The 13,662-nt window shown below is 47.6% G+C and overlaps 1 protein-coding gene across 1 annotated transcript; it reads left to right on the plus strand.

The window, feature by feature from the left end:
• Window positions 1–1,043: 1,043 nt before the first annotated feature.
• KLF6 (Kruppel like factor 6) lies at window positions 1,044–9,784 on the plus strand. The gene is made up of 4 exons (XM_010384327.2): window positions 1,044–1,412; window positions 4,118–4,691; window positions 6,102–6,225; window positions 6,739–9,784. Exons 1-4 carry the CDS (start codon window positions 1,311–1,313, stop codon window positions 6,788–6,790), a joined length of 852 nt encoding a protein of 283 aa, XP_010382629.1. The 5' UTR covers window positions 1,044–1,310; the 3' UTR covers window positions 6,791–9,784.
• Window positions 9,785–13,662: the final 3,878 nt, after the last annotated feature.

Raw genomic sequence — 13,662 nt, forward strand, 5'->3', positions numbered from 1 at the left:
GTATATTTTAGGAGATAATTTATATGGAAAAACACACACACACTAAATGTTGGCTTCCACCTAATTTAAATTGTTTACACATTCATGGGAAAACCTAGCTGTTAACCTTGGTGAGGGCTGAGATCGCCCTCTACAAGATAAACACGTTTCTCCCAATTCCAAGGGGAGCCTGCGTGCTCCCCTCCCCCACTCTGGTGGACCTAAGGACAGAGGGGAGGAGAGGGGACCTAGGAATCGATGGGGACCGAGAGGGGCTCAGGGATGGGGGGGACAGAGAGGGGAACCCCAAGGTGAGAGAACAGAGGGGGACCAGGGGGATGTAGGGGAACAGAACGGCATAGAAGGGGACAGTGGGGGACGGGGCGGCCCCAGGCGTAGAAGGGGACAGTTGGGGACCGGGCGGCTCCGGACGTAGAAGGAGAAAGTTGGGGACTGGGCGGCCCCGGGCGTAGAAGGGAACAGCTGGGGACGGGGCGGCCTCGGGCACAGAGGGGGACAGGGGGAACGGGGCGGCCCCGGGACCTGACGGCCTAGAGAAGCAGGACGGGGCGGCCGCACGCTGGGTGTGCTGCCGGAACGGGGCTCGCGCGGCGACGGGGCCCGGCTTGGTGACCGGGACGGGCGCGGGGTGGCGGGACCGGGCAGCAGGGAAGGGGGACTGGGACTGGGGACGAGCGACGCGGCCCGCCCGGGCTCTCCCAGCCCCGGATCCCTCACCCCGGCCGCGGGCGCAGCACAGCGCTCGGCCGCGCACCTCACAGCGCGGACTCCTCCGGCGCGCGGCCGACCGCGCCTTATATACCCTGCTAAAAATAGCCTGCGAGGCCACTCTCCAATCAGAACGAGCAGAGTTCGAATTGAACCAATGGTGCGGGCCGTGATGGAGAGTCTCGGTCACGCCAGGCGGGGCCGCTGTGTGTCGCCGCTCGCGATTGGCCACAGCTGACATCATCGGCGCGCAGCCCCCGGGCCGGGAGCCACGGGATTGGGCCGCGCGCGGGGCGGGCACGGGGCGAGTCACGTGGGGGGAGGGGGAGTGGGGGGAGCCAGGCGGGGGCGGAGGGGGAGGCTGGCAGCGGAGCTTTGAATAGGGAAGTTTTGCAGGGGTTACGTTTGCAGTCAGTCGGGTGTTTGCAAATATTGTGTGGGCTCCGCGCGTTGCGGGCTGCGGGAGGGTCCAGCCGGGCGTCTCTGCGAGCCTGGAGTTTGCATGAAACTTTCACCTGCGCTCCGGGGAGACTTTCGGCTCCGGCTCCCACCGCGCGCCTCGCCGCCCTCGCGACCGCGGGCTCCTTCCGACCCGGCCCGACATGGACGTGCTCCCCATGTGCAGCATCTTCCAGGAGCTCCAGATCGTGCACGAGACCGGCTACTTCTCGGCGCTGCCGTCTCTGGAGGAGTACTGGCAACAGGTAAACGCAGCCGGCCGCGGTTTCCTGCGGGCGCCGGGGCAGGGGGCGCGGGCCGGGGCGGCTGTTTGGGGTTCAGACCCGGTGCTCCCTGCGGTCCGCTGGGCCCGGGCCCCGCGCTGTCACCGGGGGAGCGGGCGCAGCGCCCCCTCCGATCGATTCTCTAGCCCGCGAGCAGCGTCCGCCCAGGGAAGCCCCAACTCCCGGCGCAGCCCGGCCAAGCCCCTGGCACGAGTTCGGAGCCTGTCCCTGCTCCAGACGCCACAGCTGGAGCTTGTCATGGGGACCAACTTGCTCTGCCTGCCAAGGTGTTTTTTTTTTTTTTTTTTTTTTTTTTTAAAGAATTTTGTTTTTGTTTTGCTTTTTGGTGCTTGTAGATAACGGCTTTTTAAAAAATAATCACAATTTGGCAGCAGAACGTAGACCAGCTCTTTTATTTTTTTTCTCGTTTTTAAAACTCTAGACCATTTCCAATGTGTTTTCCCCTCTTTGGAATGCCTAACATTTCCCCTAGATCTGCCTTATTTGTCTTACGTGCTTCTCTTGTTGACCAAGAAAAATAAAAATAAACAAAACTGTGTACACTCCAGTGACTTGTCAGTCTTGTGACAATGAGCCCGTCCAAACTGCTTCAAGTCTTAGCTTGGGAAAAAGGACCTCGGTTTCCGACGTTGTCGTAGAACTGGAATTTGGGGGCATTGGAAATTTAAGAAACTTACCATGTCCCCGTGCTTATCGGTAGCATCGCCCGAGGGAAGAGAGACTGACACTCGTCCCATTGTCTCTCCAGCGATCGCAGGAGGGTTTTACTGTTGTCTCCCTGCCCTGCTGTGCTGTTAGTTTTTCGTCACAAAGTGAATTGCCAGATCAAATAGAGGCTGTGGGTTTCCAAGCCTCGAAAGCTTTAAGGAGGATGAAATGCAGGGTGTTGCAACCTTCACACGCCTGCTTAATTGTTCACAATCCTCTCCTGCCTTTTCCCCCTCCCCCTCTTGTTTTTTTTTTCTCCTCAAAGAAGCTGCTCCCTGGGACGTGATTGAAATTGATCTAAGTAGTTTCCTTCGGGCATTTGGGATTTGGGCAAATGGCCAGACCTGGCTCCTGGTCGCCTTCGGAGGCTTTTAAACTCTCCCAGAGCTTCGTTCAGGTCCCGGGTGCTCATCAGCGTAATGGAGATTTTAAATTAGCCGGATTATTAAAGTTTAACAAGATCTCCATAAATGGGCTTTTCTTTTTTCTTTGGAAAATCAATAAAATATATCGCTGCTGCCCCTCTTCAGAACGCTGTAGTGTGCATTGTAACTCAGACGCCTAGTTTCGGGGGAAAGGGGAAACCATGATTTTCCCGTGTGCTTGCTCACACTGGCTGTGTGCGAGCCTGGGGAGGGGGAGGGATTGCCTGTGGCAGGCGAGAGGCATACTGCTAAGTCAGCCTGAGCCCCTGGGGTAGGCTGTGCTCGGGATAGTCCCTGCCCGGAAAAATGATGTGCTCACCAGAGCAGAGTGGTGTAGAAACTGAAATTTGTAGAATTGCCAGTAGTATAGACAACCTTATATGGACATGCAGGCAACTGATCCTCGTGAAAATCAGGGCAGACGTAATTTAATCCTAAAATGTTTCCTACCATTTTTCTTTTCCAGTGGCTAGAAAGTTTGAAATGGTGGGGAGAGGGGATGCTGATCTCGGCAGTTGTAGCTTCTTGAAAGGTTGGTTGCGGGGCTGGGGAAGGGGCGCTGTCCATGCCACACTGCATGTCCATTTGAACTGGGTCCTTATTTGGCTGCTGATCAGAATTTCAAAAGGAAGTCTCCTTTGGCATTGCGTGAAAGAAATCAGAGTGATGACTCATGCAGTTGTACTCTTGGCCAGTAGATAAAGTTCTTGTTCATTGTGGGACTCCCAGCAGGGCCGTGGAGTAATTTCCCCTTGCATCCTTCACAATAGCAGATGGCCATGCTGGAATTATTTCTGCACTCCTGTTGTTGAAGTTCCTTGTTTTTCTCTGACCACTGTAGAAGTAATTAAAGTTCTGTGTCATGCAAGGGCCTGCACTTGGGAACGGCATTCTGTGAAAACATAGGCGGTCTGGGCTGCACAGGAAATGGGTGGTTTTTCTGCAGCTCCATTCGATGCCCCTGAATACAGACAGCTGCTGTCTCCTCTCCCCCGAGTGTGGCCCTGTGTTGTCAGCCGTGTCCCCAAGGGGGTCCCTCAGAACACGCTGTGTGCCGTGCAGTCTTTTTGTCCTGTTGTGCGGGTATCTGTGGGGTGTGAAGGGTGGATGGCTGGGGCTTTCCTTGAAACACATGGTTCTTGACAATGTCAGATAATCTGGTTGAACCTGTTGGGGGGGTATGTGTGTGAGGCCGGTTCTGTTCCTGTGGTTTCATGAGAAACATCAACACTGGTAACTACAACAAAAAAACCAGCTTAGTAATCATCACTCATTGTGGCCGTTGGCCCAACATTGGGAAAGCCAGGAGAGGTTTCGCCCTCTGACTTTTCCTCTGAATTCTTACCATTCTAGAAACAGATTTCCTCTAACTTCTGTAAGGACATGGATGCTTAATTATGAAAGGTTTTGCCCCTGTAGTGAGCCGGCAGCAGTGTCTCTGTCCTTCATTCTTGCATGTTTTTGGAAATTGCTTTTGCTTTTACTTTTGGTCGCCATAGCAATCACGTGCCTTCTCTGGTTCATTTTGCACAGACCTGCCTTGAGCTGGAACGTTACCTCCAGAGTGAGCCCTGCTATGTTTCAGCCTCAGAGATCAAATTTGACAGCCAGGAAGATCTGTGGACCAAAATCATTCTGGCTCGGGAGAAAAAGGAGGAATCCGAACTGAAGGTATCTTCCAGTCCTCCAGAGGACACTCTCATCAGCCCGAGCTTTTGTTACAACTTAGAGACCAACAGCCTGAACTCAGATGTCAGCAGCGAATCCTCTGACAGCTCCGAGGAACTTTCTCCCACCGCCAAGTTTACCTCCGACCCCATTGGCGAAGTTTTGGTCAGCTCGGGAAAATTGAGCTCCTCTGTCACCTCCACGCCTCCATCTTCTCCGGAACTGAGCAGGGAACCTTCTCAACTGTGGGGTTGTGTGCCTGGGGAGCTGCCCTCGCTAGGGAAGGTGCGCAGTGGGACTTCGGGGAAGCCAGGTGACAAGGGAAGTGGCGATGCTTCCCCCGACGGCAGGAGGAGGGTGCACCGGTGCCACTTCAACGGCTGCAGGAAAGTTTACACCAAAAGCTCCCACTTGAAAGCACATCAGCGGACGCACACAGGTCAGTGCCCACGCGGGCCCCGGAGGGCGGCCGCTGGTGGGCGCCACTGCATTGCACCAGCCCTGGAGGGAGCCAGGGCTGGCTCCACAGGATGTGGTCAGAGCAGACAAATCCTCACTTCCTCAGATGTTTTCCGCCAAAGCATTGGGTCTTTGTGGAGCTCAGAGTAGAATCTTAAGACTGGACTTTTGAGTTGGATAAATGCGTTAACAGTTTTCAGATTAAACAAACAAGAGACTAGATCCTTTTCTCCATGGACACCCAAACCTCCACCCCCCGTAGCAGTGCCCGGGTTCCGAGGCCGCTGCCCCTTCACCGGTGCACACGCGCGAGGCTACCTCGAGTTGCCCTTGAGTTTCCTAAATGAAACTCAAGGGTCAGGACAGAGGGTTGCTGGGCAGCATGGAGTGTGTGGGTTTGATGCTGATGACCCGAGGCCCAGGTGGGACCGACCTGCTCTGTTAGCAGCAGCATTGATCAGCGGGTGTTTCCTGAGAACTTCTCTCTGTCTCATGCAGCCTTTGTTTTTGATACCGCTGGAAACAATTTCTTAATGAAATGCCGTACCTTAGGTGAAAGTACCATTTGAAAATACCTTGAATATTTCCAGGATAATTGGTGAGGAATCAGAAAATTTAGAGCTGGGAAAGGTCACGTGATGCAGACTCTTCTCTTATCAGTAGGAGAGCAAATTGCTGAGAGTCAGTCCCAGACGGGCTTGGTGACAGCTGAGATTGAGATCCGGGTGGCCTGAAATCCAGGCCCAGGCCTGTCTCAGCATCCCCTAGGATTGGCTTGGCAACTTTGTTTTCTCAGGTAGCACTTGTAGTAAATTCATATTTATGATTTGACCAAGGAATGAAGTCAACCCGGTTGTTCGATTGCCATGTAGAGAATGATTCCAGGGCCTTGCGCTGGGGCTTTCCAGAAGCTCCTCACTGCAGCTTGGTAGAAAGGTGAACGTCCCTGAGGAAACTGCAGAGACTCATTCCATAGGGAAGTGAGTACGAAACAGAAGTGTGTTTGGGAAAAACAGTTACCATAGAGAAAGCAATAGCTGTGCCTTTGCGGGGGCTGTGGGTCCGGCAGGCTGACACCTCGTCCCGCAACGGCATTTTGCTGGTCTGAGGCGTGGTCATTCTTCCACGTTAACTTTGATTACAGCACCATGGGCCTTGCCGAAGCCATGTCCCTTGGACAGCAGTGGGAGGCCTGAGACTGGGTCAGGAGAGAGCCCCTGTTGTCTCTCCGAGGCCGCCAGTTGTAGTCCTTCATTGAAGTGTGTTACCCATGCCAGAAGCCACTGGGTCCCTGACCTGGCATCCCACCACTATGTGTGTGGTTGAATTTCCCCCTTTTATCTGTGGGTCAGTGAAGTCATGGGCCGCTTGTCCTGTGCTCTCTCTGCAGGAGAAAAGCCTTACAGATGCTCGTGGGAAGGGTGTGAGTGGCGTTTTGCAAGAAGTGATGAGTTAACCAGGCACTTCCGAAAGCACACCGGGGCCAAGCCTTTTAAATGCTCCCACTGTGACAGGTACGTGCCTGAGGACGACGCCGGGCAGGGAGCGTGGGGCCTTGGGAATGTGATGACCAGGGTTATGTAGGTGTGCAGGGCACATGTGAAGGGAGGCACGCAGTTTCCGATGTGTGAACATTTCGTTTCAAGCCTGGGACTTTTTAGAAAGTTTCTGGTGTGCTCATGGTCCGTGGTTAGGAAGAGCTGTTCCAGATGCACCTGCCATTGGAGTCCATTTATTGATAGTGTTTGGAAATGGGCCTTTCCACAGTGTTCGTATTTGAAGAATTAGAAATGAAGTCCGTTCCGATTCTCCAAAGAACCTCCAGCCACTGATGGGAGACATTCTTAATTCACATTCCTCTCAGTTGGTGTCTCCTGTCCCTGAAGACACTGATGAGGCTTGGGAGGAGAATCACATCTTTCCCTGCAGGGGGTTAGGCTGGGCAGGGCAGGGAGGGGAGGGCGCTGGTCCGGAACGCTGGCAAGGGCTGGGAACCTAACTTCTGTGCTTCTGCTTTGCCCCTGCAGGTGTTTTTCCAGGTCTGACCACCTGGCCCTGCACATGAAGAGGCACCTCTGAGGGAGCAGAGAGGTGGATCCTGTAGGCTAAAAGGCTTCCAGGCTGAGAGCCGGCCGTGGAAGGAGGGATGCGTGTTCCAGCCAAAGCATGCCGTTCTACACCCTACCCAGTTGCCTCCAGGGCCTCTCCTTGGAAGGTCTTTTGAGGGCTAAAACAGTCCTGTAAGAAGCGGCATAGCACCCGTGGTGCATGGTATGTGGGTGATCCTGGACTCGCCACTGGTACCCGACCTTCCGAGTGGCAACTAAGCCTTTGCCGTGAGCATGCACACTGAGAATGTTAATGGTTGGGTTGATTGTATGTTGAGGATCTATTACTGACTGTATGATGAGGCCAACTTTTTTTCCTTGTGGTTAGCAAGACCGCAAGAGATGGAAAAAAAGTAGTTTGAATGTTTTGCGTGTAAGGAGTATACCATGAGATGAGATGACCACCAATCATTTCCGGGGGTGGGGGGAGGGGGTGTCTGCACCTTAGAAAAAAACAAAAATCAAAAAAACACAAAAACAAACAAAAAAAGAAGGAAAACCTTGGAGGGTGGGCGTGGGAACTCAGGACCCCAGAGTGGCGAGTGGTGTGGGGAGGGAGAGTGTCTCTCCCCGTTTTCTGCGTGAGAGGAGCTCTTAGTGTCTGGTGCAGCTATTAAATGTGCAATGTGTCAAGTAGCTTGTTTTACACGCTACAACATAGCTCATTTGTAACCCATTGTATAAGCTGTGTATTTACAAATATAACACAACCATTTAACTTTTCCTTAGAATACAAAAAGTCATGCATGGTCTGGGGAACTATATGCTTTTCCATTTTTAAGTCAGGACTGCAATACTGATTCCAGTTAATGAGCAGCTAAGATCCAATCTGTCTAATACAGTGACCCCTAGCCATCCGGGCCTGGCAATCTACAATGTTTTTTCCCCTCCGAGTTTGTAACACTCCCCTTCCAGAAAGGCATTGTGCAACACAGGATTATTTTTAAATGATTCTGAATTTGAAGTAACTTTTTGGAGAATTGTGTGATGCCCTTCGAAGAAATTGGACACGTATTGAGTGTCACAAAGCTGGGGCCGGGAATTGCTGGTCTAATGTTTCGTTAGACTAAGAACCTAAAATTTTTCTCAGTTGGGTGGATAAAACCACTAACGCTTAGAAACTGTTTTCTCATGCAGCTATGTTTCTCTTATTTATGCCTTGAGGACTAATTTCTGGTTTTCTAGCTGTTAATGCACTGTTGACCTTATAATGGTGCCTTACGCAAGCGATCCCTTATGTGGGGGTCTCATACAGGGGTGTGGGCGATGCATGCTTAATTAAGGCTCTTTTTTCACCTGGCAGTGTACTGTATCAACATATAAGACAGAAAAAAAATCTCTTTAAGGTCCTCCTTCACAAAAACATAGAGTGAAACTCCCTTTACGTGTCAGTATTTGTTCAATACTTTAGACAACTTGACTGTCAGTGTTCAAATGGAAAACATGAAAATGGAAAAATCTGACCAATTCTGCCACCTTGAGACTTTCATATAGACCTTGCACAACAATAGTATAGATCACACACCGGCTGTATTTAATATGTAACATTTTCACACATATTAAAGATACAGAAGTATAAAAAAATAAACCCAATGTTAATGTATTTGCTTAAAAGGCACAAGTTTCACATATCTGTCTAGCTATCTGTTGGTAATACAGAAAGTATACTACTTTTTTTAAAAGTGGGCAGAATTCTTGTGTATGTATATTTGTGTGTATAGTATGTGTATGTGTGTGTATATATATATTATATATATAGATAATATATAAATATTTTTTTTAAAGGAGAAACTAGAATGTTTAGCTAGAAAATTCCACAGCCTGTGAAGAAGTATTTCAAAATGGCCATAAAGGAGGTAAAAATGAAAACTATAACCTAACTTTTACAGAGGCTTTATCTTTAATTTAACGATGTACGGAGGACTTTCTTGCTTGAATCTGTTCCGGGCTGTCTGCTCTGTCCATCAAATGGGCAGGTCTGGAATGGGGCACCTTTGGCCGTGGAGAAAGGGGCCTGAACAGAATGCTGGAACCCAGGCTGGACTCGGACACACTAAGGTTTTGATTTTGAATTTCAGCCTTATTAGATGATCTAACCTAAGAGTGAGTTAACCACAGGGATTCTTTTGTAGAACACTTTTTATGCAGATGAAGCTATTTTTTCCAGCATGTAGATTCTTCCAGTTTTTCCGAGGAGTAATTTCCCCGAATTGGCATACCACAGCGTGGACAGCTGATATTTCACCCAGCTGCTGGCTTGTGGGTGTGGCTCTTTGCTTTATATATATATACACACATGTGAGTCTGGCTGGGCTGGTATTTTCTTTGATCTTCCTGGAAATGAGCAATGACTAACGCTCACATAACTGGTTTTTATTTTATTTTATTTTTTTTTTAAATCTGGGCTGATGAATACATTTACCTAAGGAACTCATTTCATTTTGCTTAGAGAGGAAGTGCAGTTTTCTTTCAGCAGTTCAGAATCCAAGCACTTGATTTGCTGGGTTTGGAAAACTCCTTTTTTGGCCTTCTGTGTGCTTAGCCATAACAATTCCATTAAGCCAGAAGGTAAACAAAAGACGAAAAAAAAAACTTGCACTGGCTTGTCTCACTTATGAAACACGTCGGAGCGGTTTGCCTGGGTGGGGCTGGGTACCGTACCTGTCAATGCCTGTGATTTTCATAATTAGCACGTACATAAAGAAGTACATTCTGTTCAGGTGATAACTGAGCCTCAATCAAGCAGAAACTTTTTGCTTGAAATTTAAAAAAAAAAAAATTTCTATTAGTGAAATTTCTTTTTTTTTTTTTTTTTGGAAGCACCCTGTTATCTAAAGAATCTTTGTAAGATTTTTGTAAAATTTTGTTTTACAAGATTTTATTTGAAATTGTTTTTTGCAAGATTGTTATATTTCTGTATGAATGTATTTTTTATTGGAATAACATAAAAGAATTCTTATCAGCATCTTGAGTCTGGTTGTTTTTTGGGGGGAAGGGGGTTGTTGGAACAGATTGCTGCTGCATTAATCACCCTGGGTTCCTCCTGAAATCTCCATCGTGCAACCCTGAGAACCACTCACCTACCTCAGCCCCTTCCTCTCACTTTCCAAAGCCTGTCCTGGGAGCTGGAGAGAATGTCGGCGAGCCTGACATTGCCCTCCCTGACTGCATCGAATACTGTTCTCCAAGGACTGACAGAAACAGCCCCCAGGCTGTGGGCACAGTAGAGAAACAGGCCGGGTTTTATCTTCCATTGCTCAAGCCAGGGAATGCATTGCAGAGGCATCTGCACAACGACAAACTTGAGTGGTTCCCTGCCACTTCTGTGCCCCCACAGCCTGCTCCAGTTCTGCAGCTAGAGCTGGGCCTGCCTTCCCCAGCCAGACCTGCCACGCACCTGGCTGAGACACGTCCGGGAGGGGAGGAGGAGACGGACTCCAGGTCAGAGGGCTGTTCTCAGGACCTCAGCCCACTGGCAGTGAAGGAGGGCAGAAAGTAAAAGATGGTATCATTGCCAAATGAGTTCATCTCTCTCTCTTTTTTTTTTTTTTCGCCAATGAGATAAATTAAATATAGAGTTTGTTTGAAAATAGGCAGCCTTTTGTTATTTAGAGCAATGTTTAGCAAGTAGCCTCAGCTTTGCTTTACTGTGTGGACCAGGACAATTTGATTCTTGTAGGAGTCCATTTTCAGATTACACCAAGCCAGCCAGTAGCAATGGGGTAAATCAATGTGTTTCCGTGGGAACCAGCTTCTTAGTGTGACAACAAGGATACTCTACTTTAGGTGGCTTAAGTGCTCACTCCTCTTCGTAGCTCTTCATTTTGCTAAACGCAGGGAATTTACAGTGGTTGCTTTTAATTTTATAATTAGAGAGGGGATGTTAAGATGTGTGCCCAGATGAGGAGTTTTAATTAATTCTCTTTCTATAACTGGTAAAAATGTCAGCAATTTGGAGGGAGTTGTGGTAGGGCAGGACATGGGCAGCAGACGACATCATTGCCAGGATTCATGGGCGTGTTCTATCCCGAAGCACATGTCAACATGACTCACCGTTGGATTGCCCCGACTGTACAGTCTAAATAAAGTCTTGATAGTCATTCTCGGCCACTATTAAGACTTGACCACTTTGTCATGGAAAGACTATGCGGGACAGCTAGGTTATGTTCAAATAAGGCTGTTAGGAGCGCTGCCATGCAAGGAGTCGGCTGCAACCCTAGGGTATTTATAGAAGTCTAAAAAATTTCAGTCTGCTTAACAAATTTTTTGAAACCTAGCTAAAAGAAAGGAAATGTTCTAGCTTGAACGAGCTGTGTGCTTTGGACAATTTGCTGAGCTACACCGACCCTCAGTTTGCTTATTGCTAAAATAGTTAGGGCTAGGTCACATGTATCCAGCATTCTCTACAGCACTACAATTCTGTGGTCTGTAAGTACAGGGTGCACTTCAAATTACACGTTCGCCATCTTCAGAGTGCTGGCCTCAGCTCGAGAAAGCTTTCTCTTGTGCTACATGAAAGAACTGTTGAGGAATACTGTGCTCACATGGAAAAGAGGACTTTCTCAAATTGCCCTTTGCCCCTCTAATTACAGTGAAGTTATTCAGACATTCGTTGCGTTACAGCATACCATTTTTAAATTAAAATCACTATTTTTGAAAAGTGCTATTGTAGCCATAAATGAACCCAAAGTCTCCTGTTTCCCCACTTTACCAGCTCCATTCCCTATCCAAGCTGACCTGAGTGCTCAAAGGACAACAGAGGCAGTCGGAGGAGAGTGTCTTCGTTTTCTGCTGTAATTGCTATGGAGAAAGAACACAGCTTTCACACCTAACTCTTCCCCTCTTTTCTGTTAATACTATGCCACCAGGAGCTACTTTTAAACAACCATCCTTGCCAAACGGAATTACTTTCCTAGCAAAATTTCATGATGATGCAGATAATATCTGCGTCCTACTTCTTATGTTGTAGATTGCGGATCCCCAACCGCCAGGCCAGGGATCGATACTGTTCCTAATCATTGGTGGCATTAGCTTCTCAAAGGAGCATGAACCCTACTGTGAACTGTGCATGCGAGGCATCTAGATTGCATGCTCCTTCTGGGAATATATTGGCCTAATGCCTGATGATCTAAGGTGAAACAGTTTTATCCCCAAACCATCTCCCACCCCCACCTATCTCTACCCTTCTCCACCCCTACATCCCACCATCCCTGGTCCGAGGAAAAACTGTCTTCCAAGAAACCAATCCCTGGTGCCAAAAGGGCTGGGGACTATGGCAGTAGATGTTATATCCATTTCACAGATGAGGAAAACTGAGGCCCTAAGAGATGACACAACTTTCCTGAGGTCACAGCTGGGAAGCAGCAGGCTCAGCATACTGGTGCAGGTCTCTTAGATGCCAAAGACCATGCTTATTGTCACCATCCCACGCTGCGGTGTCGCCCAACCTTTGCTGTTCGATCTGCAGGAGCCACCATCATACGACATTACATGCATGAAATGCAGACAGAGCTTTCTCACAATTCAGAAGCACTCCAGCTATAAATTGTGCTGTAATCCTGAGAAAACAAAAGTATCCATTTTGAATTGCTTTCAAAATATGAGACAGATGGCACGTATTTATTTTTAATGTTTAAGGAGATAGAGAAAGCAATTGGAGATGTGACATCCTGCATTAATTGGCATGAATCACCTAATGCACACAGTTAAGATACAGAGAGACGAAAATGAGGCCCATGCATCACACAAATGAGGCAACACAACAAAGTGTGTTTAACTAGATTTATTTTATAACAAGGTCTTTCTGTTTCTAAGTAATTTTAACGAGAATTCTCTAAACGTCTGTGGATGAAAAGACACAAAGAGGAGAGCAAATATGGGTTCCACATGTCCTGAGAGAAGCCACGCTGGGCGGCACGGTCACCACAGAATCTTAAAAGACAGATTTAACCAGAATGCCCATTGTCCTACAAGTCCCTTTCAGCTCCAGTTGCTAAGTTGCATTTACTTTCCTTTACATGATCTGTACAAAAAACTGTGTGTGTGAATTTGTATTTAAATATATGTGTATGTGTATATATAAAATGTACATACATATACACATGTGTATTTGTGTGTATGCATGTACATTTTATATATACATATACAAAATATATATATATACACACCTCAATCATCACATGATCTCTAGAATTATTTTTAATCTACTTTCCTTTACATGATCTGTACAAAAAATGTATTTGTATTTAAATATATGTGTACATGTATACATAAAATGTACATACACACGTGTATTTGTGCATGCAAGTAATTTTATACATACATATACAATATATATATATACACCTCAATCATCACATGATCTCTAGAATTATTTTTTAAACTAATTACTTTCCTTTGCATGATCTGTACAAAAAACTGTAAGTGTGTGTGTATTTGTATTTAAATATATGTGTACATGTATACATAAAATGTACATACACACATGTGTATTTGTGTGTATGCATGTGTATTTTATATATGCATATACAAAAATGTGTATATATACACACCTCAATCATCACATGATCTCTAGAATTATTTTTTAAACTAAGAGCCCCTGATTCAGATCTGCTATGAACAAACAATGAGCTTCTTTCAAAGCGCCAGGGCTTGGCTAACGGGTAACTGAACACAGGGTTGCACGCCATTTTCCCAAGATTTGCCCTTTGTTGACGACAAGCACATTTATGGGTGACTTGCATGTATCAGCCAAGCGCAGCTCTGTTCCCCTTGATTTCTTAAGTTTCGCTTTACCACATGTCATTTGGTTGTGCAAGATCTGCTTCCAGATGTGCGAGATAG

This window comes from Rhinopithecus roxellana, chromosome 11, assembly GCF_007565055.1.
Source record: "Rhinopithecus roxellana isolate Shanxi Qingling chromosome 11, ASM756505v1, whole genome shotgun sequence".
Lineage (NCBI taxonomy): Eukaryota > Metazoa > Chordata > Mammalia > Primates > Cercopithecidae > Rhinopithecus > Rhinopithecus roxellana.